Here is a 25,192-nt window from a genome sequence, read left to right on the forward strand (position 1 = left end):
CATGGGTTATTGCACCCTCACCAGAGAGTTCAGTGCTAGGCAGGTACAACTGCTAGCTGTGGCACCACCTTTGGGCTGCAGCATAACTAGCTTTGAAGTTGGCATCTTCTTCCCTGCTAAGGTGGGTCAAGCTCTTTCACTCCGAAGTCCATCCTGAGGGACACTGTGCCAAGTGTCTTCTCTGTGCAAGAGCTCAGAGCATGCAGACCCTAGGGCTCCAGGGAAGTGTTCCTGGAGAACAGAGCTGAGGTCAGTTACACAGGCAGTGCTTTTTGACTCTCCACCCCTCCTGGAGCTGCTGACACATCTTGGTTTGGTTTGGCTTTCAGTGCTCTCTCATTCTCTGCTCTGCCTCAAGTGCCATCCTGCTCTGCTGTGCAGACCTCAGCTAAGGGACAGCTGCAGCCTTCCCAGAATTTTCTGAGCTCTCCTCTCCTCTGGGAGCTGGAGAAGGCAATGTGGTGTTTCTTGGCTGTCTCCCTGCTGCAGCTCTCACCTGTGGCACTGAGGACCCCCCCAGTGACTGTAGCTGTTTGATATGGTGATGCTGATGTCAGCCCCGCAGCAGCTGCACAGATGCTTGGTGCTGATGAGTTGTGGTTTCTCCTGGCTCTTATCTCTCTGGGCCATGCACAAGCCCTTTGCCTCGCTCTGCTCTTAGGCAGGGACAGTGAGCACAGAGCAGCTGTGATGTTCCCTCAGCTCCCTTGGAATTCAGTGGTTTTGCTGTGGGGGACTCTGAGGAGCTGAGCTGGAGGACATTCAGTAGTGTCCTGCTGACTGCCTTGGAGAAGCTCAGCCTGATGGGCACCAGAGGCCTTTTTTCTTCTGCAGTGTGATTCAAGTGCAGTGCCAGGTGGAAGGGAGAGGCTCTGCATGGATCAGACAGCAGGGAAATTGCTGTCCTTTGGAACCTGGCACCTGGCCTGGCACCATGGCTCCTGCGTAACAGTTACCTGAGGGCAGACAGGAGCTGCCTGCAGCTGCCATAAACGTCCCTGAGAGCTGCAGGTGCTTGGGGCTGCCTGAGCCCTGCTGAAATGAAGTTTGGTGGTCAGCAGAGGAGGGTCATTGCCCAGGTGAGTGTGTGTGAATGCCCAGGGAGGTGTCTCAGGATGACTGTGGGTGAGGCAGGATGGCCTCCTGACTGTGCTGTGGATGCAGAGAGGCAGAAGAGTCCCAAAAGCTCTATCTTGTAGAGAAAAAAAGTAGTAAGTCCCTGGAGCCCCCAGGAGTCCAGAGCTTGCTTTCAGAAGCTATTAGGTCAGTTATTAAGGAGAAGAACCCAGTCAGAACTCAGAAACCATTTTACATGGTAATTTGGAGTGTGATTCCTCAATTATCTTGCCCCTGTTCATAGAGCCTTAGAATGCTTTGAGTTGGAAGGGACCCTCTGGGATCATACAGTTCCAAACCCCCTGCCACGGGCAGGGACACCTCCACCAGCCCAGTTAGCTCAAGGCCTCATCCAGCCTGGCTTTGAACACCTCCAGGGAAAGGGCAGACACAGCCTCCCTGGGCATCCTCTGCCAGGGTCTCACCACTTTCCCTCTGAAGAATTTCAGACACTTCCTCCTGCACTTTCCAGTATCCCAACGAATGCAGGGAGCTGGAGCTCTGCAAGCCCAGGAACCTTGGAGGAGGGCATGGGTTTGTTTCTGTGGTAGGCACCAGCCAGCAGCTCAAAATGGACAGCAGGAAACACAGCAGGTTGGCAGTGGAAAGAGTGCCTGTGTGTCAGGAGCAAGCCTCATGGCACTCCTGCGGCATCTGAGGACAGCTCCATGAAGAGCAAGGAGCTGCTGAGAACCAGAGGATCACAGGATCGTTTAGGCTTGAAAGAGCTTCAAGGCCACCAAGCTCAGCTGTCAATCCAACAGCAGCCAGCCCACTGCTGGGCCATGTCCCCCAGCTCCACAGCTTCAACACTGCTCCAGGAACAGGGACTCCATCACCGCCCTGGGCAGCCTGCTCCCGGGCTTGGCAACCCTTCTGGGGGAGAAATCGTTCATGCACAACTCAAACCTCCCCTCGTGTGACTTGAAGCTGCTTCATCTTCACTGCCTGTTCCACGGGAGAAGGCAGCCAGGTGGGAGTCACTCTCACCTCCTTTCGGGGAGCCACAGAGCCAGAAGCTCTTCCCATCCCTGGAGATGCTTACCAGCCAGAGAGCTGTGCTGCTGACACAGCTTGGCACCAGCCTTGGCAGAGCTGAAGGTTGGATTTGATGATCTTAAAGGGCTTTCCCAACCACTCCTATTGAATTTGTCTTTTGTTTTATCCTTTGTGGATAGGGCTGTGTGGTTTTGGGGGGGGGGGGGGGGGGGGGTAGCTCAGACACTCCGGAAAGCAGTGACAACATTGGGATCCTTACTGTCTTAGGCTGTTAGGTTGTTCATGAGGTTATTTATGAGCCACTGTGGACAATTTTTTCATGTAGGACAGGACCAGAATCTGGTATTCATCATGATTTATTGAGTTCTGATATGGCAACAGCAGATGCTGGAGCACTCCACCTAGTTCTGGGGCTCTGAGCCCCCCAAGGACATAGCACTGTTGGAGGGAGGAGGCCATGAAGGTGATGAGCTGGAGAACCTCCCCTCTGGGGACAGGCCCAGAGCTTGAACTGTTCAGCCTGAGGAAGGTTCCACAGAGACCTTAGAGCAACCTCCCAGTACCTGAAGGGGCTACAGGAGAGACGGGGAGGGACTTCTGACAAGGGCTGGGAGTGCCAGGACCAAGGGCAAAGGCTTCGAGCTAGAAGAGGGGAGAGTGAGACTGGAGATCACAAGAAATTCTTTAGAGGGTGGGGAGACACTGGCACAGGTGCCAGGGAGGTCACATTGTGTGATTCTGTGATCCACAACCTCCCTGGAGGTGTTCAAGGCCAGGCTGAATGAGGCCCGGAGCTACCTGGGCTGGTGGGAGGTTGGAACTGGCTGAGCTTTAAGCTCTCTTTCAACCCAAACCATTCTATGACCCTTCACGGAAAGGAGCACTTAGAGGTTGACCTCTAAGACCATTCAGCACTCAGTGAAGTGTTTCCCCATGTCTAAAGCCTCCAACAAGCTCTTCTCCAACTTTGAGTGCTTTGCAACAGAGATTTGGCATGGAACATTTGGCTGCTCTCAGGTTCCACCATTCACATCAGATCAGAGATCCATAGCTGGGCCAAGAACATTCATTTTCCCTTCTGAAAACAGCTCTCTGAATTCTATAAATTCCAGTGCTGACATTATGCAATACCCAGCAGGGCCTGAGTGGGAGCTGGAGCCTTCCTCTGCCCAACTCTGTGACACACTCTATAAAAAAAATCAGCGTGGGAGCCTCTCTGCAGGTCCTATCTCAGCACCCAGCTGCAAACACAACTCCTTCCTTGCTCACTTCTGTCCCTCTCACCATCCCTCCGCTCTCAGGAGGCCATCTGGACCCGAACTATCAGGCTAGATAGAAAATAACTGTGGACTCTTGATTATTCCCATCACTGATGCTGCCTGCTAAGGCAAACACTGGCACAGACAAGGCTGCAGAGTGGAGCCAGGTCAGACTATAGCACCTGGTGATGCTCCTGGGACACCCCACTGCATCCTGCAATTAGGAAGGAGGTGTAGGATGAAGGTGTCCCCCAAAAAAAGGAGGATGAAGGGACCCCAAGCAGCCTGGAGCAGAAATTCAAGCTGTTCATCTCCAGTGGCCTAGGAGCTCCCTGGAGGAAAATACTGCCCTAGAAACCATAGAATCGTTAAGGTTGAAAGAGACCCTGTCAAGATCATCGAGTCCAACTGCCAACCCAACGCCATTCAGGCCATTAAAACCTGTCCCCAAGTGCCATGGCCACAGGGCTCTTCAACGCCTCCAGGGAAGGTTACTCCACCGCCTCCCAGGGCAGCCTGTGCCCATCCCTGACCGCTCCTTCTGCAAGGCAGTTTTCCCCAATACCCAACCTAGACCTTCCCCGGGGCAACTCCAGGCCCTTTCCTCCCCTCCTAAAGGGCCCCCCCGCAGCTGCACTTCAGCCCTCGCAGGCAAACCTCAACCGCAAGGAGCCGGGGGCGGTGCCCGGGACAGCCACTGCTCGCCACCCCCCCGTAAGCCGTGAGGCCGGGGACACCCCCCCACACCTTCCTCCCACCACCCTGCGGCCCCCGGGGTCCTCCCGCTGGGCTCGGCCCGGGGGTGGGAAAGGACCATGGAGGGGCGGGCGGTCCCTGCCCGCCCTGGGGGGGAGCGAAGCTCGGCAGCCCCCTCCCCCGCCTGCCCGCTGGCTGCTGCCGCCTCTCCTCGCCGCTCGGCCGGGCTACGCCGCCTCCGCCACCGCCGCCTCCATCTTGTGCGTGTGTCCCCTGCTCCCCCCCGCCCCGCTCCCCTTCCCCTCCACACAGCACCGGCAGCGGCGGGGGCGCTGGAGCGAGCGGGGCCCGGGGGAGGGAGGGGGTGGGGGGGGGGGCGGTTGAGGGTGGTGGGGGGCGAAGCGGCACCGGGGCTGGAGCGGCGGCGGCGGGAGCAGCAGCGGCAGCGGCGAGATGAGGAGGTGGCGCTGAAGAAGGCGGCGGTAGCCGGAGAGGACGGAGCCGACATCTTGTGCCCTCCCCTCCCGCCGGCGGCTGGGTGAGCCCGTCCGCCCCAGGGGGGAGGGCAGGGGCGGCGGAGAGAGAGGATTTAAAGAGGAAAAAAAAAGAGGGGGGGGGGGGGGAGGGAGGGAAAAAAAGATTAAAAAAGAAATCCCCCCAAAAGGCGGCGGCGGCAGAGGCTGGAGAGCGCCGCGGCGGCCCAGGTAACGCGCGGCGCGGGAGGCCGCAACACCCTTCCCGCAGGGGGTCTCCTCCCGCACACACCCCCGCGCCGGGGTCGCGGGAAGGTGACCGGGCGGGCGGGAAGGAGCCGAGGCAGGCGGGTGCGCTACAGCCTGCGGACCCCTGCTTCGTTCCCGAGCGGCGACAGCGGCCCCGCAGCCCCTCGCCGAGAAGGGGGTGGTGGCGGAGAGCTCCTGCGGAGGGGGACCGGGAAGCGCCGTGGCAGCCGAGCCCCCCCCTTGCCGCCATCTTGGCCCCCCCTCTCCGCGTCGTCCGCCGGCGCCCCGCCCACCTTCTCCCATCTCATTGGCCCAGGCGCGGCCGAGCGCACATCTCCTTAGGCCCGCGGCGCCTCGCTCTGCTATTGGCGCTGTGCCTGCGATGGATGGCGGCGGCAGCCAATGGCCTCGCGGCAGCGCTGCGCACTTCGCCCGCCTGGACCCGCTCTCCGCGGGGACTTGTGACGCCCCCGGGTCGGTGTGGGCGCACCTGGGCAGGGCCCGGGGACAGGGAAGCTCATGGAGCTGGGCAGGGCCCGGGGCTGAGGACAGGGTAGCTCCTCGCACCCTGCGCACCTTCTTTTCCCACTGGTGTGTGGGGCTCTTTTTCGGCCGGGTCTTTGCCGGGCCCTGCCCTAGATCACTGGGCGCATCTGAAGCTCTCTGCAGGGCTCCTGTGGCCTTTGCTGCACAGGAGAGCTCCAAAGCGAACTCCGGGCTGGCAGCTGGCGCAGCTTATGGCGTAGCATAGTTCCTTCAGAGTACTGCTGAGGCCAGGCACGGCTCAGGACATGGGATGGTTCTCTCGGAGCACTGCTGAGGCCAGACTGCCTTAATTTCCCCCCACAGCTCATTAGTGCACCCTGACAGCCCTTGCAGCCTGGTGCATCTCCCATCAGCTGGCCTGGGCTGCAGGAGGGTTGCTGAAGTGTGCTGGGGCAGCAGCTCTGTGTGGCATCTGCTGAGTACCAACATGCTTCACTGTAGGCATCGGTGTGGGCATGAGGAGCACAGACCCTAGGCAAGTGTGTGAGGGGAAGGTGGGCTCGTGGCCGGGAGGACTGCGGCAGGAAAGGGGCTGAGGTCTGCGGTGTGAGAGGGTCCTCCAGCCCCTGCACATGGCCAGTGCAGCGCTGCGTGGGGGCATGTCACAGGCAGTGCCCTTGCTTTGGAGGATCCACTTGTGCTGGGTTTCCCAGGCTCTGTGCCCCAGGGGAGTCTGTGCTCTGATACTGTTCCATGTGAGGATCTCTCCAGGTTCTTCCCAGTGGAACATTCAACCCCTTATAAGAAGTTCAAGTCTCCTGGTTGAGTTGCTGCTTCTTGGTCACAGCCCCTCTCTGGTCCCCAGATAGGAAAGCTGCTGCTCAGAAGAACTGAACTGCGCCTGAGTCAGCTCCTGGAGTAGAAGCCAGTTGATCCCCGGTGGCTTTGTGTCTTACAGCCACGCTGCTGCCTCGGTTGTGCTCTCTAGGAACCTCATCCCCTGCTCCTGGCACAGTCCCCAGCGGAAATGGACGATGGGAGGGTTTTGGAAAGCCTTGAGCACACTGTGGCCATGGGACAACTGTTTGAACTTTCTGCTTTCACATCAGCAACCTTTGTCCGTGGCGGGGCACAGTCAGCGTGGGCTGCAATAGCATTTAACCCTTGCAGAGTCGGGTCCGTTCAGCCTTCCAGCACGCATGGGGGCTGTTTGCAGAGGGACTCTGGTTTATCCCTGGCTGGGGAAGTGTTTTCAAGTGTGCCAGGAAGATCAAAACATTCCTAGATTGCTGCTTAGAAGTTTTTGTTGTTGCAGACAAGGTCACAGCGTTCAGCTCGGTGTGTCTGGGTTCATTTCCTTGCTGCTTTCAAGCTAATCTGGAGGTGGGTAGCTGCGTCTCTCTCAATTTCCAGGTGCATGGCTTACCCCTGGCACTCAGCTTTCCTTGGCAGCAGTTGCTGCTGCTGTTTCAGGTGCTTTTGTGGAGCACTAAGTAATTGTGTGTTCTGCAGATGGTTTGTGGCAGTTGTGTGCTGTGGTGGAGACCCACTCTGGGTAATTCCTTTAGACAATCTACTGATTGTTTCACTAAGGCAACAGGAGCTGCGTCCCTTGGCTCTCCCTTCAGCAGGTGAAATAAGCCTCGGGGTGCTTGCTTCATTGACAATCCTCATCCTTCAGCACTCCCAGCCTCTTTTTTTCTTGATCACAATATTCATTCTGAGCATGCTCAGCTCATGCTAATTACTTTCTCCTCCAGTATCTTTTTTTGCTCATGTATCTTCTTGCCTCCAGTATCTTCTCTGCTTGTAACCCATCTGAACTGTAAGAGGAGCATTCAGCAGCAGGATTTTCTAGTTCATTTGGAGACCAAGTTGCTTTTACATCTTCATTTTAAAGTTCTTTCCCCCCCCCCCCACTGATTGAAGCTCTTGGGTCTCTGCAGTCTGCTGATCAAGTGGCTAATTAGAATTTTGAGGCAGAGGTTCCTGAAATTGGTGGCACTTGGGTGGAACTTGTGCCCTGCAGGCTCCATCCCTGTGTATGTGGGTGCTGAAACTGGCACCTGCAGCTTCTTTCATTGGCTGCAAAGGAGAGGTTGGAAGCTTCCCAAAGCTTGTTGTGTTTCTTAGGATGCAGGTTGTGTCATGGCTTAGCCTCGTGGCTCACAAAGAAGAGAAACTTGTTGCTCCTGGAGTTTGTGGCATCTTTCTGGGAAAAGCTTGGGTCTCCTTGTAGGTGCTGCACAGTGCTGCTGGCTCTGACATGTAGGACTGAAGATTTGTGGAGATGTGTCTGGGTCAGAGCAGAAATAATGCAGCATCCAAGTGTAAATTCTAGGTTTGCAGTGTGGGTCCCACAGAGGAGGGGCTAAAAGTGTGGGATGCTCTAAACAAGGGTGAGGTGCTTGTTCAGGCCTCTGTGTGGTGACAGATAAGCCCTGGGCTGACTTATCTTAAGGAGATTTTACATTTGTTTTTCTTTGTCTCCCCTCCAGCTTGTCACAGCCTCAGCCCTTTCCTTCTCGTCCTTGACACTGCCCTTTTCACTTGCATTCCTCACTTGGCCTCCTCTCTTCTCTCCCTCTTTGCTGCCTCCCTTCTTTGCCCGCATATCGCTGGGCTCCTGCTGCTGTGTCTCTGTCCTCCCCCAGCTCATCTCACCAGTTCCAGGCTTCTGCTCCTCTGCCTCTTGATGGGCACCTCCTTAATGTCAGGGGATGCCTCTCAAATCATTATCTGAGCTTCTGATTAGCAGTTTGTGAAGGCAGAGCTGGCTTGGGCTCTTAGTTAAGGCTCTGAGTAAACACCTTTGTAGTCTAGAAGCTGTCCTGCTCCTTTGCTGCTCCTGTCCATTTGGACTCTGCATGCAGAACCGGCTTAGGAGCCTGAACGTGGATTGTGGCTCGAGTGGAGTGAGTGCTGAGCTCGTAAGTGCACCCTGGAGCCCTGTGCTTGTTCCCATGCTCATTCCCCTTTGCTTCCTCATGGGTCCCACTGAGGAGCAGAAGGGATAGATAGCACATTGTGAGATGTGGTTGATAGATCTGTTATCGTGCCAGGGGAGATTTAGGTTGGAGCTGAGGCAAAATGTCTTTGCTGCAAGAGTGGTCAGGGATTAGCACAGGCTGCCTAGGGAGGTGGTGGAGTTCTCATGCCTGGAGGTGTTCAGGAAAGGTGTGGCCATGGTGTCTCGGGACATGGTTTGGTGGCCATGGTGGTGTTGGGTTGTTGGTTGGACTGGGTGGTCTTGAGGATCTTCTCCAACCCAAACAATCTGTGATTCTGTGATCTTGGCAGTTGAAGAGGGCTCAGCAAACCTGCAGCTGCTGTAGCCTCCAGCAGAAGTGTTGCTGTGTTGCAGCACCGAGTGAGTTTTGGAGTGGTGACTGCTCCTTGCTGGCGGCCTTGGCTCATGTCTCTGTCCTGTTCTGTGGCAGGGTCCCTGGGCCACAGCGATGAGGAAGCCTCGGCGGAGGTCCCGGCAGGCCTTGGAGGGCAGACGCTCCCCCTCGCCCTACAGCCTCAAGTGCTCCCCGACTCGGGAGACGCTGACCTATGCCCAGGCCCAGCGCATCGTGGAGGTGGACATCGATGGGAGGCTTCATCGCATCAGCATCTACGACCCCTTGAAAATCATCACCGAGGATGAGCTGACAGCCCAGGACATCACAGAGTGCAACAGCAACAAGGAGAACAGCGAGCAGCCCCTCTTCCCCTCCAAATCAAAGAAGGCACCTTCCAAAGGCAAGAAAAAGGAGTCCTGCTCCAAACGTGCACCAGGGACATCCTTACACTTACCCCAGCCCAAATTCCGCCTGCTGGACTCCTTCAGCCAGCCAGACGCTGCTCCTCTCCCGGCTGCCTACTACCGGTACATTGAGAGACCTCCGGAGGACCTCGACGTGGAGGTGGAGTATGACATGGATGAGGAGGACCTGGCGTGGCTGGAAATGGTCAACGAGAAGAGGAGAGACGACGGCTACGGGACAGTGTCTGCAGACACTTTTGAGCTGCTGGTGGATCGGCTGGAGAAGGAATCGTACCTGGAGAGCCGCAGCAGCAGCGCTCAGCAGTCGCTCATCGACGAGGATGCCTTCTGCTGTGTCTGCATGGATGATGAGTGCCACAACAGCAACGTCATCCTCTTCTGTGACATCTGCAACCTGGCTGTGCACCAGGAGTGCTACGGCGTGCCCTACATCCCCGAGGGACAGTGGCTTTGCCGCTGCTGCTTACAGTCCCCTTCTCGGCCTGTGGACTGTGTCCTTTGCCCAAACAAAGGTGGAGCCTTCAAGCAGACCAGCGATGGCCGCTGGGCTCATGTGGTTTGTGCCATCTGGATCCCCGAGGTCTGCTTTGCAAACACTGTGTTCCTGGAGCCCATTGAAGGGATAAATAACATCCCCCCGGCTCGGTGGAAGCTCACATGCTCCATCTGCAAGCAGAAGGGCATGGGAGCTGCTATCCAGTGCCACAAGGTGAACTGCTACACTGCCTTCCACGTCACCTGTGCCCAGAGGGCTGGGCTCTTCATGAAGATTGAGCCCATGAGGGAGACTGGCATCAACGGCACGACGTTCAGCGTGCGCAAGACTGCCTACTGTGGCAGTCACTCCCCACCCAGCACGGTGAGGAAAGGGTCTTCAGCCGCTAGTGCTGAGGGGCAGGAGGATACTGTGAAGGAGGAGAGAGAGGAGGAAGCCAATTCTGCCCCTCCCAAAGGATCTCTGAGAAAGAACCAGGTGAAGTTGAAGCAGAAGATCAAAAAGGAGCCTGGCGATGTGACCAGCGGGCGTTCATCAGCGCCCATGGTGACAGTCACACAAATCCCCTCTTACAGGTGAGTGCTGCAGGTGTGGGGAAGGGGGTGGGCAGGGTCTGCTCTGAGGGCTCAGTCCCTCTTGTTGTTGATCTTGGAAACTAGAAGATAGCTGTGTTCAGAGTGCTCTGCAGCATCAGTCCAGAGCAGTGTTCTCCCACAGGAGTGTCGCTGGCACACTCTGCCTTCCCTGCTCTGCTGAGCAGCCATCCCAGACTGCCATGTGGTGCAGAGTCTGTGGTGGTCCTCAAGAGCAAACACCCATCTCCCACCTTAGTTCACACAGATGACTCTGAAGGTGCTTTTAAAGCACTTCAGGCATTCCAGCTTGGCAGGCAGGGGTCATCCTGCTATTCATTTTTATATTAATCCCCTAACTTCTTAATTCCTCCTTTAATTACAGAGCATGGCAGACCTGTCAGTGCTGTGAGCAGCTTTGGATTTGGCTGTGGATTGTTTTTTCCTCCCAGCTCTTTTCTCACCAGAAGTAGGTAGTGCTGAATCTTTGGTGCCTCAGGAAGTGTAGTGATGTCACTGGGATTTGAAGAGATAAGCTTTGGAAAAGTACTGATCAGGCACCGTGTGTAGTCTAAGGCATGGTTTGAGAAGGTTAGAACAGATGGAGCATTACTCTTGGACTCCTGTCAGGTCAGTGTCCCAGGCTCTAGCTTAATAACATCAGACCAAAGTGATCCCTAGGAAAGTTCTTGACACTGAAAGTAGTTTTGAAACCAAGACTTGGAGTGATTTGGTGGTTGAGCTCAATGACCGTGCTGTGGCATGTGCCTGGGGACAGCCTCTAGCCAAGCTGCTACTGACCTAGGAAGTCACAAATGGCTTCGTGGTGGGCAGGTCCCAGGGTGTACCAGCTGCAGGTGTGGCTCAGAGCATTCACACCACACCATCAGAACAGTCAGACTGTGGAATCATAGAATGGTTTAGGTTGGAAGGGACCTCAAAGCTCATCCAGTTCCAAATCCCTGCCATAGGCAGGGACACCTCCTACTAGAACAAGTTGCTCAAGGCCTCATCCATCCTGGCCTTGAACACCTCCCAGGGAGGTTGTGGAACACAGAATCACCGAATGTGATCAAAGAGCAACCTGTGCCAGTGTCTCACCACCCTCACTGTAAAGAACTTCTTCCTAACATCCTGTTTGAATCTCCCCTCTGCCAGTTTAAACCTTCATCCTGTCACTACAAGGCCTTGTAAATAGTCCCTCCCCAGCCTTCCTGTATCCCACTTCAGATACTGGAAGGCCACTATAAGGACTCCTTGAAGCCTTCTCTTCTCCAGACTGAAGAGCCCCAACTCTTGTAGCCTGTCCTCATAGCAGAGCTGCTGCAGCCCTCTGAGCATCTTTGTGGCCTCCCCTGGACTTGCTCTAACAGTTCCATATCCTTCTTGTGCTGGGGGCTCCAGAACTGCACACAGGACTCCAGGTGGGGTCTGAGTCATCTCCCAGGGGGAACAGTGCATTCCCCTGCAGTGCTCACTTGTAAGACTCAGCCTGACAGGGTGCTGGCCCAGCTCATTTCCACTACACCATTCCCTGGAGAGGTTGGATCAGGTGATGCTTGGGGTCCTTTCCAACCTGGCATTCTGTGATCAAGACCCCTGATGGTATCTCTCACCAGGCTCTGCAGACTCATGATTTGCAGGTGGCTTCATGACACTCTTTTTGCTCCCTTCAGGCTGAACAAACTCTGCAGTGGCCTCTCCCTGCAGAGGAAGAACCAGTTCATGCAGAGGCTCCACAACTACTGGCTGCTGAAGCGGCAGGCGAGGAATGGGGTGCCCCTGATCCGGCGCCTGCACTCCCACCTCCAGTCCCAGAGGAATGCTGAGCAGGTACCTGGTCCCCAGAGGAAACTCTGGGAGGGTGGAGAGCTTGCATCCCAGGAGATGATGTGCTTGATCACAGGATCACTGAGGCTGGAAAAGACCTCTGAGATCATCAAGTCCAGCCTATAACCTAACACCGTGACATCAGCTAAACCATGCCACCAAGTGCGTGGCTGGCAAGGGGAGTGAGGGTGGATCAGTGGGTGACCTGCTCAGGGTCTCTTTTGATCTCTCTTCGGTGTGCTCACGCCTGGAGAGCTGAGTCAGTGCATCAGTGGGATAGCCCTGATGTCACTGGAGCTGGTCTTGATGGACCAGCAGGTTAAGAGTTTGTCTCCTGAGTCAGGAGCCCCAGGATTGTGCAAGGATGTGATGGGCCTGTGGTGAGCTAATCTTTCAGATGTGTCACAAACCCACGTTCCTCAGGTGTGATTGCAGGTCCCTTCCTCAAATATGGGTGTCAGCTCCAGAGTCTTGGCCACCTTCCAGTTTGGGTCATTCTTCCTGCAGCTTCTGTGATTCCTGACCCTCCCATGCACATTCATGTGGAAGTTTAGACAGAATCCTCATCTCTGGACTCCTTTGCTTCCTCCTCTGAACTGATGCCCAAAGTCATTTGATCTCAGTGCAATTAGAGAGCCCTGCTTTGGGCCAGGAAGTAGGTGGTGAAGTAATGAAGCAGTTGGGACTGTCCCCTCTGCTGCAGGCTGGCAGGAGGTGCTGTGCACGTCGTGTGTGTATCTTTTGGCTGCACTTGGAGGAATTTCTTGGCTTTTGGTTTGCATGAAGCCTGCTCTGTGTGATTAAGAGACAAACTGTTTCCCACTCCTCAGCCTGGATCTTGGGGAGGTTCAGCATTTCCTTGGTATATTAAGTTGGGAATTTACCAGGAGTAACTCCTTAAAAACGAACATCCAATAAGTAGAAACCGCTGGGATCTTGTGGAGCAGTTGTCCTCTCCTGGTGATCATGTTGGGGGTGTTTGCCCTTCCCTCAAACCTGTGCAAAGAGCTGCAGATTTGGGAGAGGCAGGATGATGGCTTCACAGAGCCACTGACCTGTGTCTTGGAAGGTGTGTGCTCATCTGCCAGCGCTGGCTGCTCCTTTGTGTTTTGGCAGATCTCTTCCTATGGCTCTGTGTCTCTTTGGCTGCAAAGAGGACAGGAATAGCTCTTCACTCCGGCGCTTTTCCCTTTGTGCTGCAGACTCTTTGGGCTGCCTCTTTGATGCACAGCAGCCAACAGAAGAATATTCAGCCTCTGTAATGAACCTGGATACGAGAGTAGGGAGGGTGTAAATGAGCACATGCTGAAGTGAGCTCCCAGAGTGTGGGATTTAGAGCCAGCTCCACAGAAAAGGTGGAGCGCAGCAGTGGTATGTTGGGGAATAGGCTGGGTGGGAGTCAAGGGGACAGGAAGAAGGCTGGGAGCACCTCATGCCTAGGAAGAGGAGGAAAGGCAGGAAGCCAGTTCTTGTTTTCATCTGCCCCTGCTGCTGTCTTGCAGAAGGAGCAGGACGAGCAGACCAGTGCCGTGAAGGAGGAGCTGAAGTACTGGCAGAAGCTGCGGCACGACCTGGAGCGGGCACGGCTGCTGGTGGAACTGATCCGCAAGAGGGAGAAGCTCAAACGGGAGCAGGTGAGTTCAGCTGAGGCTGCCAAGTTGCTGCCTCCAGCTTTGTTCTCATGCAGGAATCACAGAGTTGTTTTGGTTGGGAAAGACCTCTAAGGTCATTGAGTCCAGCCACACATCCAGCACCACCCTGGCAGTTAAACCATGTCCCAGAGTCTACCAGCAGTGAGTCTGCCAGGCTGGTGGTGTGGTGACCTGAGGTTTCAGAGCTGGGGTGATGATTCAGGAGAAACTGGAGGGAGACACCTCTCCAGTGTCCTGTCCTGGGTAACTGCTCATCAGTATCCTCTGTGCCCAGGTCAAGATTCAGCAGGCTGCTATGGAGCTTCAGCTGACCCCTTTCAACGTCCTTCTGCGCACCACGCTGGACCTGCTGCAGGAGAAGGATGCTGCCCAGATCTTTGCAGAGCCTGTGAACCTGAACGAGGCAAGTCTCCTTCCTAGGGCTGTCTGATGGGCTGTAGATGGCTGGCAGAAGCTCATGTGCTCTCCTAACCCTGGAAGCACAAACCACCTTGTCCCAAGATGCTGGTGGGCTAAAGAATATCTCAGAGAGGACACATACAACCTGGATGTCCTGGGCCAGAAAAGGGTGTTTGTGTTCTGGAAGCTTCAATAGGTCGGGCAAGTAATGTCTGCAGAGCCAGGGTCATAGAATCAGAAAGGTTGGAAAAGACCTCCAAGATTCACAGGTTGTATCAGGTTGGAAGGGACCCTCAAAGGTCATCTTGTCCATCCCCCTGCAGTCAGCAGGGACACCTCTAACTAGGGCAGGCTGCCCAAGGCCCCATCAAGTCTGCCCAGGGTCTCAACCACATCTCTGAGCAGCCTCTTCCAGTGCCTCACCACTCTCACTGGGAAGAACTTCCTCCTGATGCCCGGCCAAAATCTCCCCTGCTCCAGTTTGCCTCTCATCCTATTGCTAAAAGCTTTGGGAACAGTCCCTCCCCTGCCTTCCTGCAGGCCCACTTCAGGTACTGAAACGCAGCTCTAAGGTCTCCCTGGAGCTTCCTCATCTGTAGGCTGAACAACCCCAAGTCTTTCAGCCTGTCCCAATAGGACAGGTTCTGCAGCCCCCTGATCATCTTCATGGCTCTCCTCTGGGCCTGCTCCAGCAGGTCCATGTCCCTCTTGTGCTGAGCATCCCATAGCTGCACGCAGCACTCCAGGTGAGGTCTCACCAGAGCAGATCGAGTCCAGCCATTAACCCAGCACTGCCAAGGGCACCGCTACACCGCGGCCCTTGGCACCACCGCATCTCCATGCCGTGTCTGCCTTGCCTGGGTGGCACAGGAGCCAAGTGCCCCTTGCTGGTGGAAGGGGCAGCCAGGTGCTGGCGCTGGGCTGGTAAATGGTGTTTGTAATTGTACAGGTTTTATATGTTTAGGTTCCAGATTACCTGGAATTCATTTCCAACCCAATGGATTTTTCCACCATGAGGCGGAAGCTGGAGTCCCACCTGTACCGAACCTTGGATGAGTTTGAGGAAGACTTTAACCTTATAGTTGCCAACTGCATGAGGTATAATGCTAAAGACACCATTTTCCACCGAGCAGCTGTCCGCCTCAGGGACCTGGGGGGAGCCGTTCTGCGCCACGCACGGCGGCAGGCGGCCAGCATCGGCTTTGACCCTGCTGTGGGGATTCACCTGCCTGAGTCACCCAAAACCAAGGACTTTTACCGCTTTTCCTGGGAGGATGGTGAGTGCTTGGCGACCTCTCTGTGCTTTCAGGCGCTCATGGCTCTCCCCTTTGTCCCGACCGCGCAGCCCAGCCTGCCTGCAGCTCGCGGCCGGCGGTCAGGGTGCAGGAATGGTTGCGCCTTTCTGGTCACAGCTCCTGTCGGGTTGGGAGGGACCCTGAAAGGGCATCCTGTCTGACCCCCTGCAGTCAGCAGGGATGTTCCCAGCCAGAGCAGACTGCCCAGAGCCACTGCATCATGGAATCATAGACTGTCAGGGGCTGGAAGGGAGAAAGCTCATCCAGTTCACCCCCACCTGCCAGAGCAGGATCTCCTATACCAGATCACACAGGCACTCATCCAGGAGGGCTTTGAGTATCTCCAGAGGGAGACTCCACAAGCCCCCTGGGCAGCCTGTTCCAGAGTTCTGTCACCCTCACAGGGAAAAAATTCCTCCTCATGTTTAAATGAAACTTCCTATGCCTCATTTTCTACCACTGCCCCTGTCCTGGCACTGGGCATCCCCAGCAGAGCCTGGCTCCAGCCTGCTGCCACTCACCTGCACATCTTTATAAACACGGATGAGGTCACCTCTCAGTCTCCTCTTCTCCAGGCCCCAGCCCCAGCTCCCTTAGGCTCTCCTCCTAACAGAGCTGTTCCATTCCCTTCAGCATCTTCATGGCTCTGTGCTGGACTCTCTGCAGCACTTTCTATGTCCCTCTTGACCTGGGGGGCCCAGAACTGGACACATTACTCTAGATGCAGCCTCCCCAGGGTCGAGTATAGGGGCAGAAGAACATCTCTTGACCTACTCACCACAGCCCTTCTAATCCACCCCAGAATGGCATTGCCCCTCCTGGCACCCACAGCACACTGCTGGCTCATGCTCAACCTCCCACCCACCAGGACCCCCAAATCCTTTTCCCCTTTGCTGCCTTCCAGCAGGTCAGTCCTCAACCTATACTGATCCCTGGGGTTGTTCTTTCCCACGTGCAAGACTCTGCACTTACAGATCAGACTCTACATTGATTCTGATCTTGAATGTCTCCAGGAATGGGACCTCAATCGCATCCCTGGGCAGCCTGCTCCAGTGTTTCACCACTCTCATTGTGCAGAACCTCTTCCTGATGTCCAACCTAAATCTCCCCTGCCCCAGTTTCAAACCACTGCCCCTTGTCCTGTCGTCACAGTCCCTCCCCAGGCTTCCTGTAGGTTCCCTTCAGACATTGAAATGAGCTCTAAGGTCTCCCTGAAGCCTTCTCATCTGCAGATTGGACAACCCCAATTTGTTCAGCCTGTCTTTGCAGGGGAGATGCTCTCACATTACCTCTCCCATCTGCTCTTACCTCCTCTAGAGCCTCAAAGAGCAGGATTTCAGGTGAATTGGGCTCTCTCAATCACAGAACTGGGTTTGGTTGAAAAGGCCCTTTCAGATCATTGAGTCCAGCCATGAGGCTCTGCTGGGCGCAGCCCCCAGCTCTGTGCCCTGCTGCGGTGGGCACCAGCCCTCCAGCAGAGCCAGAGCAATGGCAAACAGGTCCTGCTGGCCACTTCTGTCTGTGCTCCAGGGTTAACAATTCCTAGATCCCCAAACTAAAGCAGTTGGTTTGTGAAGGGCAGCAGGGGGGTGAGACGCAGCAGGGGGATGAGACATAGCAGTGGTCTCAAACGCTTCTCCAAGGAGCCTGACTCCATGCTCCCCTCTTTTGGTGCAGTGGATAACATCCTCCTCCCGGAGAACCGGGCTCACCTCTCCTTGGAGGCCCAGCTGAAGGAGCTGCTGGAGAAGCTGGACTTGGTGAGCACCATGAGGTCCAGCGGTGCCCGGACGCGGCGCATCCGGCTGCTGAGGCGGGAGATCAACTCGGTTCGGCAGAAGCTGGCCCAGCAGCAGAGCAAGACCCTGCCCAACGGGGAGCCTGTGCCCTGGGAGGAGGGGCTGGAGAAGACATCGAGGGAAGGGGATGAGGAAGGGGAGAAAGGTGAGAGGTGGCAGATGGCAATGGCTGCTGGGACCGTGCAGTAACTCTACAATGCTCAAGCAGATTCTTTATTCCCGTAGCAGATGATGCCAAGCCCCCACATCCTCCAACCCTGGAGCCCACGGGACCTGCCCCCTCCCTCTCAGAGCTGGACTCTCTGCAGGACCCTCCGAAGCTCAAACCCATCAGTGAAAACAAGTCACTGACTCAGCTGCAGAAGAGGGTGGTGCCAGACAGGGAGCTCTTTGAGAAGCAGGCTCTGGAGCGGGAGAGCAGAGCCTTCCAGCGCCTGCTCAGCGACAGGGGCCTCAACGGGCTGGCCCTGCCCTCCTCCCACGGCCCCGACAGCCCCTGCCTGGGCGGCGTGGGCCGGCGCACCTCGGTGCTCTTCAGAAAGGCTAAGAACGGGGTGAAGCTGCAGAGGGGCCTGGACTGCCCCCTGGAGAATGGGGAGGACCACGGGCAGAGCGGGCAGCGTTCGCCCTCCCGCCCTGCTGCGGAGCGGCCAGCGCGGAAGAGGGCACAGAGCAGGGCCTGCAGCGAGAGCGATGGAGAGAAGTCCCCCAGGCAGGCAGGGCAGAGAGGTAATTCCTGAGGGGCTTCTGTTCTGTACCCTTGGAGTCTGTGAGATGGGGCTGAGGGAGTGGGAACTCGTGAGCTGAGCAAAGACATCTGCATCCAGGCTGCTGGAGTGCTGTCTGCAACTACCTGCAGGGAGGCTGTAGCCAGGTGGGGTTGGGCTCTTCTGCCAGGCACCCAGCAACAGAAATAGGGGACACAGGTCTGAAGTTGTGCCAGGGGAGGTCTAGGCTGGATGTTAGGAGGAAGTGCATGCCAGAGAGAGTGACTGGCATTGGAATGGGCTGCCCAGGGAGGTGGTGGAGTGCCCATCTCTGGAGGTGTTCAAGCCAAGCCTCGATGGGCACTTAGAGCCATGGTTTGGTTGATTGGACAGGGCTGGGTGCTAGGTTGGGCTGGATGAATTTGGATCTCTCTTCTGACCTGGATAAAGTTATCTAAAGAAGAGTGTGGCCAGCATGGCTGTGGAGGTGCTCCTGCCCCTCCTCTCTGCCCTAGTCAGGCCACATCTGCAATACTGAGTCCAGTTCTGGGCTCTCAGTTCAAGAGAGACAGGGAACTGCTGGAGGGAGTCCTGCAGGGGCTGTGAAGATACTAAGGGGCCTGGAGCAGCTCTGTGAGGAGCAATGGCTGGGAGCCCTGGGGCTGCTGAGCCTGGAGAAGAGCAACCTTAGAGGGGATTTGCTGGGGTCAGACTCTTGTCAGTGGTGCCCAGAGACAGACAGGACAAGGGGCACAAACTGGAACCCAGGAGGTTCCACCTGGATGACACAGAGTGAAAGGAAACCTCTGAGTGACAGCAGTGTGATTTCTTCTTGATTCTGTGTTGAGAGCCATTGTGGGACAGTTCCACCTGGACTTAGCCCACTCATCTAACATTAACTTGAATGGTTTTAACTGTTAGAAAGCGGCCAGCAAACAGAGTGGGAGGAAAGGAATTGAGTGTGAAGATGAACTTAGCAGGACAGGTTAAAGGAGACACAAATGGCTGCTCCAGAGAGTTGGGAGTCTCTCCACATTGCCTGCCAGTACCTGTAACTGAGTGAGCTGTGCCCCCTTGGGCCTGTTCCCATGGGCAGGGATCAGCCTGATAGCCCAGCCCAGTCCTTGGCAGTCAGCCTGCAGTCTCCATGTCCTTCCCAGACAGACTGGAAGCCAGATGAACGAGTGGTTTGTTTCCTGGCCTCTGGGCTTGTCAAGCAGGGTGGGTGCTGAGTGGAGCTCTGCTGTGACATCCCTGGGCCCCTCTGCGGTGCTGCTGCTTCCGAGGCAGCCCAGTTTGTCATCTGCTGGGGTAGAAACAGCTTCTGCTTGTCACCTTTTGGCTTGCTGCTGAGTCTGGAGAGCTCAGTGTGGTGTTTCCCTTTCTGGCTGAGGTACTCAGCATCTTTGTGGCTGGCAGTCCTGTGGCAGTGACCTTGCCTGAGCTTTGGCAGCAGCTCTGTGTGCTGGTGCTGCTGTGTTGGGCTGATTCCGTTCTCTCCTTGGCAGGAGTCACCAACGGCTTTGCGAAGCACACCGAGAGCAGCTCTGACTCCGAGTGCAGCTCTGGCCTGGGTGCTGGGCTGGCATTTGAAGCCAGCAGTTTTCCTCCTCCTGGCAGTGGGCTGATGCCCCCCAAGCGCAGCCGCGGGAAGCCAGCTCTGTCCCGGGTGCCCTTCTTGGACGGGGTGAATGGAGACTCCGAGCACAGCAGCTCAGGTGAGAATCGCTGCAGAGCAGCCCTGCTCTGGGGGATGCTCTGCTCTGGTCCCACCACCCCGTGGGGCTACCACCCATCTGAACCAGGGCAAGCAGGTCTCAGTGCCCACCAGGAGCCTGCACAAACTCATCCAGGTTTCTCATCAGGCTGCTCACCTGCTGCTTGTTACGGGTGTAGGTTATGGTATCAAACATTTCTGCTTTCACTGCTCTCCTTGAGTGGCAGCCCAGTGACAGGAGGCACAAACTGGAACCCAGGAGGTTCCACCTGAACAGAAAGAGAAAATTATTTGGTGTGAGGTGCCAGAGGCCTGCAGCAGGCTGCCCAGAGATGCTGTGGAGTCTCCTTCTCTGGAGAGCTTCCAGACCCTCCTGGGCAGGCTGCTGTGGGTGCCCCTGGTTTAGCAGTGGGGTTGGACTGGATGATCTCCAGAGATCTCTTCCAACCCCAGCATGCTGGGATTCTGGGATCAGTAGCTGGACAGTTGGTTTGATACAAAAAAACCCTCCCAAACCCAGAGCACTGAAACTCAGCTTTCTGCTTGCTGCAGAGGCACCGAGATGGACAAATTAAACCAGAAACACTGCCAGGACGTTTCAGGCAGAGCAGTTCACCTGGTGCAGCTGATTGCTACTGGGCTGCTGCAGGCCTGCATGCTTGGGGTAGCTGACTCTGATTTCTTCTTCTAGCACAACCACCCTGCTTGTAGTCACCCTCCCAAATCTTGTCTCCCTCTCTCCCTCAGGTAGGACTCTCCTGATGGCCTTTGAGAGTCAGGATGAGCTGGAGCCCTTGGAGCTGGTGTGGGCCAAGTGCCGTGGTTACCCTTCCTACCCTGCCCTGGTAAGTGCCCTGCTGCTCTCAGAGCCTGCTCAGGCAGCCCACAGCACAGAGCCAGTGTGCAGTGTGAGCAGACAGGAGGGTGCTGAGGCACTGGCACAGGTTGCCCAGAGGACCTGTGGAGGCTGCAAGCCTGGAAGTGTTCAGACAGATTGGATGGGGCCTTCAGCTAACTGCTCTGGCAGGAGGTGTCCTGGCAGGGGCACTGGAACTGGAAGGTGTTTAAGGTCCTTTCCAACCCAGCCCATTCTAGGCATCCATGAATCCACAGCACCACACAGTCAGGACCTTTCACCTTTTCAAGGGACTGACTCCCCTTCCACAGGGGGAGCCTCAAGGACAGGAGAATCCTGTCAGTGATTCCAGGAATGCTGCTTTTGCCATCCTAGAGGAGATTGTCGTTGTCTAGCTGGAGCAGACTGAGAGAAAAGGTTACAAACTGCTCCTTGAAGGGTTTGTGCTGAAATCTTTCCCCCTCTCTCTCTAGATAATCGATCCCAAGATGCCACGTGAGGGTTTGCTCCACAATGGAGTCCCCATCCCAGTCCCACCCATGGATGTGTTGAAGCTTGGGGAGCAGAGGCAGACTGAGGCAGAAGAAAAGCTCTTCCTGGTTCTTTTCTTTGACAACAAGAGAACCTGGTGAGTGTGTGTGGAGAGGCAGGTCCTGTGCTGAGTGCTGTTAGGTCACAGGCTGGACTTGGTGATCTCAGAGGTTTCCAGCCTCAGTGATTCTGGTTCTCTGGCAGCCAGGGAAGGGTTAACAGCATCTTGGCCATTGGATTGTGGTGCTGGTGTTAGCTGTGACCTGGAGTTAGATGTACAGCAGCCCAGAGGAGTGGGGCTGGGGAAGCCCTGAGAGCATGACCTCTGCTCAGGAATGCAGTTTTACCTCTGCTTTTTGGCCAGGCAGGAGGGATGTGCCCAGGGCTCAGTGCTAGAGCCATTTCCCTTTAATCTCTTCCTCGGTGGCCATGGCACTTGGGGACGTGGTTTAGTGGCCATGATGGTGTTGGGTTGATGGTTGGACTGGGTCATCTTGGAGACCTTTGCCAACCAAACCAGTTCTATGACCACCTGATCCAACCTCTCCAGGTGGTGTAGCTGAGCTGCCCCAGCACTGCCCAGCTGAACCTTCAGGCTGCTTCCCACTCTTGCAACAAAGACATTTTTCCTCATCTGCAACCTAACCCTTTCCTGGTACATTTTCAGGCCATCTCCTCTCATTCTGTTACCTGGTTGTGGGGAGCCACACCTGGCTGCAGCCTCCTTTCAGGGAGCTGTGGGAAGCCAGAAGGTCTCTCCTCAGGCTAAACAACCTCCCTCGGCCGTTCCTCCATCCTGGCCTGCCACTGTTCTGCTCCCAGCTCCCATGCTGTGTGCTCCCTTTCCCTTGAGTGCCTGATTCCTTCCCGTTGCAGGCAGTGGCTTCCACGGGACAAAGTCTACCCCCTGGGTGTGGACGACACCGTGGACAAGCTGAAGATGATGGAGGGTCGCAAAACCAGCATCCGCAAGTCGGTGCAGGTGGCCTACGACCGCGCCATGAGCCACATGAGCCGCGTGCGGGGGGACCACCCCTTCCTCACCTCCTCCTACCTGTAGGGCCCGGCGGTGCCTCGGCCCCCTTTAGCCTCCAGACCCCTCCGTGGCGGCAGAGAGGAGCATCTTGAGCCTCCGTGGTGGCGGAGAAAGGCATCTGAAGCCTCCGTGGTGGCAAAGGAGCATCTGGAGCCCCCATCGTGGCAGAGAGGAGCATCCTGAGCCTCCGTGGTGGCAGAAGAGAGCATCCTGAGCCTCCGTGGTGGCAGAGAGGAGCATCCTGAGCCTCCGTGGTGGCAGAGAGGAGCATCCTGAGCCTCCGTGGTGGCAGAGAGGAGCATCCTGAGCCTCCGTGGTGGCAGAGAGGAGCATCCTGAGCCTCCGTGGTGGCAGAAGAGAGCATCCTGAGCGCTGCCTCTCACCTCTGGCTGGGGGATGCTGTTCCCAGCAGTTCTCAGCACTCCTCTGACTACCCTGCAATGTGCCAAAAAAATGCCTGCCCAGCTTCTTTCTGAATGTGTCTTGCTGAAGAGCTGGCAGGAGCTGAAACGTAGAGTCCAGAGGGCCAGGAGTGAGTGAGGTGGGAGAAGGTGATAAGGGGGGGACCAAGGGCAGGGAAGCAATCAGCCCTTGGCTACCCAAACCTCACACAGGTCTCTGCCTCCTCTCTCCCCACTGCTTGGTGGAGGTTTGGAAGTCATTCCCTAACCTTGAGTCATTGACCCACTGGAACCAAACCAGGCCCAAAAATTCCCAACTGGACCTTTTTTTTTTGTGCCAAATCTAACCCAATTTGCATTTTACTGGGGGGAGTTTATGACATTGATTGTCTCATCTCATGAAAGGGGAGGGGGGTGGAAATAGCAGCTGGGAGCTCCTGTTGGGATCTTCCCACCTATGCTTGTGGTTTTCTGCTCTGTGAATAGGGGTGCAGCAGAGGGGAAGGTGACCAAAGGTCACCTCTGCTGCACCCCCATGCACAGAGCTTTAAACATGACTTTTGTGCCTCCCCTAGCAGCTGATTTTGACCATTTCAACCCTGATTTTTGTCACCCTGCTCCCTCCCAAGCCTGTTTTTCGTCTCATGGTTGTAGTGCAGAAAGGAAAACCTCCTTTGTGTGGTTTGTTGTTTTGTTTTTCTTTCTTTTGAGGACACAAAAACCTTTCATTTTGGAGGTGTCTGAGGAGCTGGAGCAGCTCTGAGGACGCTGAGGTTGATCAGGGTTGGAGGGAGATGCATCTTTTGGTGGTGGTTTCCACACATTTGGGTGTAGGACTCCTTTTCCTTTCTTCCTTTTTGGGTTTTTATCCCTTTCTCTGATGTTTTTCCTCTGGCTTAAAGCCAAGAGCAGCACATCACCATTTCTGCCTTTTCACCTCCTCCCACACCCACACATCCTTCCCACCAAGGGCTGTGTGTGGTGGGGAGGGGGTTCCAGCCTTGTCACCTGTGCAATCCCAGCTCTGTTGGACAATCCCTGCAATGATTTTCTTCTTCTTTGTTTTTTTTTTGGGGGGGTGGAGGTTTGCATCATTAAAAACCAAAAAGCAACCCCAAAGGGACAAACCCCACCCTGGGCAACAGTGACAGAAACCTTTTCCCCTAAGCCAAGGACTCTGATTTATGGGTTTGTTTTTCTTGAGGGGGGTTCTCTTTTTGTCTTTTGTTTTCCTCTTCTGTTTTTCCCCTTTTTTAATGTTGCTTTCAGAACCAAAGGTGCAGAGCAAAGGTCACAGAGCACTGGCACAGGCTCCCCAGAGAGGCTGTGTGGGGTCTCCTTCTCTGGAGCCTTTCAAGGCCTGTCTGGATGTGTTCCTCTGTGAGCTGTGTTAGGATTGTCCTGCTCTGGCAGGGGGGGGTTGGACTCGATGATCTCCTTGGGTCCCTTCCACCCCATAACATCCTCTGATCCTGTAAGGTTGAAACTCATCCTGTTTTTTGCTGTGGATTTCACTTTTGGATGATTTTAACTCTCTTTTTTTTTTTTGTTATCACACTGAAGAGAATGTGGAGGTGGGGAGGGGGGAGAGGGAGGGAGAGGATGGGGGTCAGAGTATTAATAATTAGTGGGGACTAATCACTGCCATTTCTACTTGGTCTGCTTTTTTAAAGTACCACTTCTTATACATGGAACCACACTTTGAGGATGATTCCTGTAATATATCAAGAGCTGGGGCATAGGATTTTGTAATAATAATAATAATTAATAATAATACTAATTAATGATGCCTGTGGAGGGTGGCTGGGGAAGGCCTTTCGTGTACATAGCTGTAAAATACCAATCTAAATTATTTAGCCCTCCTGTCAGCATCCCTCCAGCCCCTCACTTGCTGTCTCTGAGTCTTTTTTAGCTGCCCCCAGCTGTAATGTACTGCCAGGGACTGTTCCCTTGCTCCAGGTGGGAGCTCAGCTGTGATTCGTGACCTGTGTTCTATGTTGGCAGATCCTGGGAGCTGGGCTTGGGCTTGCTTTGGTTTGGTTTGTTCTGGGGGAGTTGTTTTATTTCTGTTTGGGGGGTTTGAGTGGGTTGGGTTTTGGGGGGAAGTTCTTGGGGCTTTGTTGTTGTTTGGGTTTGAACTCTTTTTATTTAACTTTTTTTCCTTTAATCTTTTTTATTTAAACTTTTTTTTTAAACCCTTTTTAAAAACCCTTTTAAAAACTCCCCCCCCCTTTCTTCTTCTCCCCCCCCCTTTCTTCTTCTCCCCCCCCTTTTCTTCTTCTCCCCCCCCTTTTCTTCTTCTCCCCCCCCTTTTCTTCTTCTCCCCCCTTTTCTTCTTCTCCCCCCCCCTTTTCTTCTTCTCCCCCCCCCTTTTCTTCTTCTCCCCCCCCCTTTTCTTCTTCTCCCCCCCCCTTTTCTTCTTCTCCCCCCCCTTTTCTTCTTCTCCCCCCCCTTTTCTTCTTCTCCCCCCCCTTTTCTTCTTCTCCCCCCCCTTTTCTTCTTCTCCCCCCCCCTTTTCTTCTTCTCCCCCCCCTTTTCTTCTTCTCCCCCCCCTTTTCTTCTTCTCCCCCCCCTTTTCTTCTTCTCCCCCCCCTTTTCTTCTTCTCCCCCCCCTTTTCTTCTCTCTCTTCCCCCCCTTTTTCTTCCTTCCTTTTCTTCCCCCTTTTTCTTCCTTCCTTTTCTTCCCCCTTTTTCTTCCTTCCTTTTCTTCCTCTTCCTTTCCCCCCATTTTCCTCTTCTTCCCCCCCCCCCTTTTATTTCCCTGTCCCCTTTTATTTTCTCCAATGCCATTTGAGGCTCTGACCTGGCTGCTGCTATGCTGCTGTGGCTGGGGGCCCTGACCCGTTGCTGT

At 55.4% G+C, this 25,192-nt stretch overlaps 1 protein-coding gene across 5 annotated transcripts; it reads left to right on the plus strand.

Moving 5' to 3' along the window:
- Nucleotides 1-680: 680 nt before the first annotated feature.
- On the plus strand, nucleotides 681-23,336 carry BRPF3 (bromodomain and PHD finger containing 3). 5 transcript variants are annotated; one of them, XM_064173936.1, is made up of 12 exons: nucleotides 681-1,079; nucleotides 8,719-10,121; nucleotides 11,795-11,951; nucleotides 13,451-13,582; nucleotides 13,875-14,003; nucleotides 14,964-15,276; nucleotides 16,972-17,238; nucleotides 17,319-17,822; nucleotides 19,309-19,518; nucleotides 20,265-20,362; nucleotides 20,847-21,001; nucleotides 21,781-23,336. In XM_064173936.1, the coding sequence occupies exons 1-12, from the start codon at nucleotides 1,041-1,043 to the stop codon at nucleotides 21,962-21,964; spliced, it is 3,591 nt and encodes a 1,196-aa protein (XP_064030006.1). In that variant the 5' UTR covers nucleotides 681-1,040; the 3' UTR covers nucleotides 21,965-23,336. The 5 variants fall into 5 exon arrangements, with proteins under 5 accessions (XP_064030006.1, XP_064030007.1, XP_064030008.1 ...); XM_064173937.1 differs by having other exon boundaries at nucleotides 17,322-17,822; XM_064173938.1 differs by lacking the exon at nucleotides 681-1,079 and adding an exon at nucleotides 4,455-4,608.
- The last annotated feature ends 1,856 nt before the right edge of the window (nucleotides 23,337-25,192 follow it).

Source organism: Pogoniulus pusillus, chromosome 39 (assembly GCF_015220805.1).
Source record: "Pogoniulus pusillus isolate bPogPus1 chromosome 39, bPogPus1.pri, whole genome shotgun sequence".
Lineage (NCBI taxonomy): Eukaryota > Metazoa > Chordata > Aves > Piciformes > Lybiidae > Pogoniulus > Pogoniulus pusillus.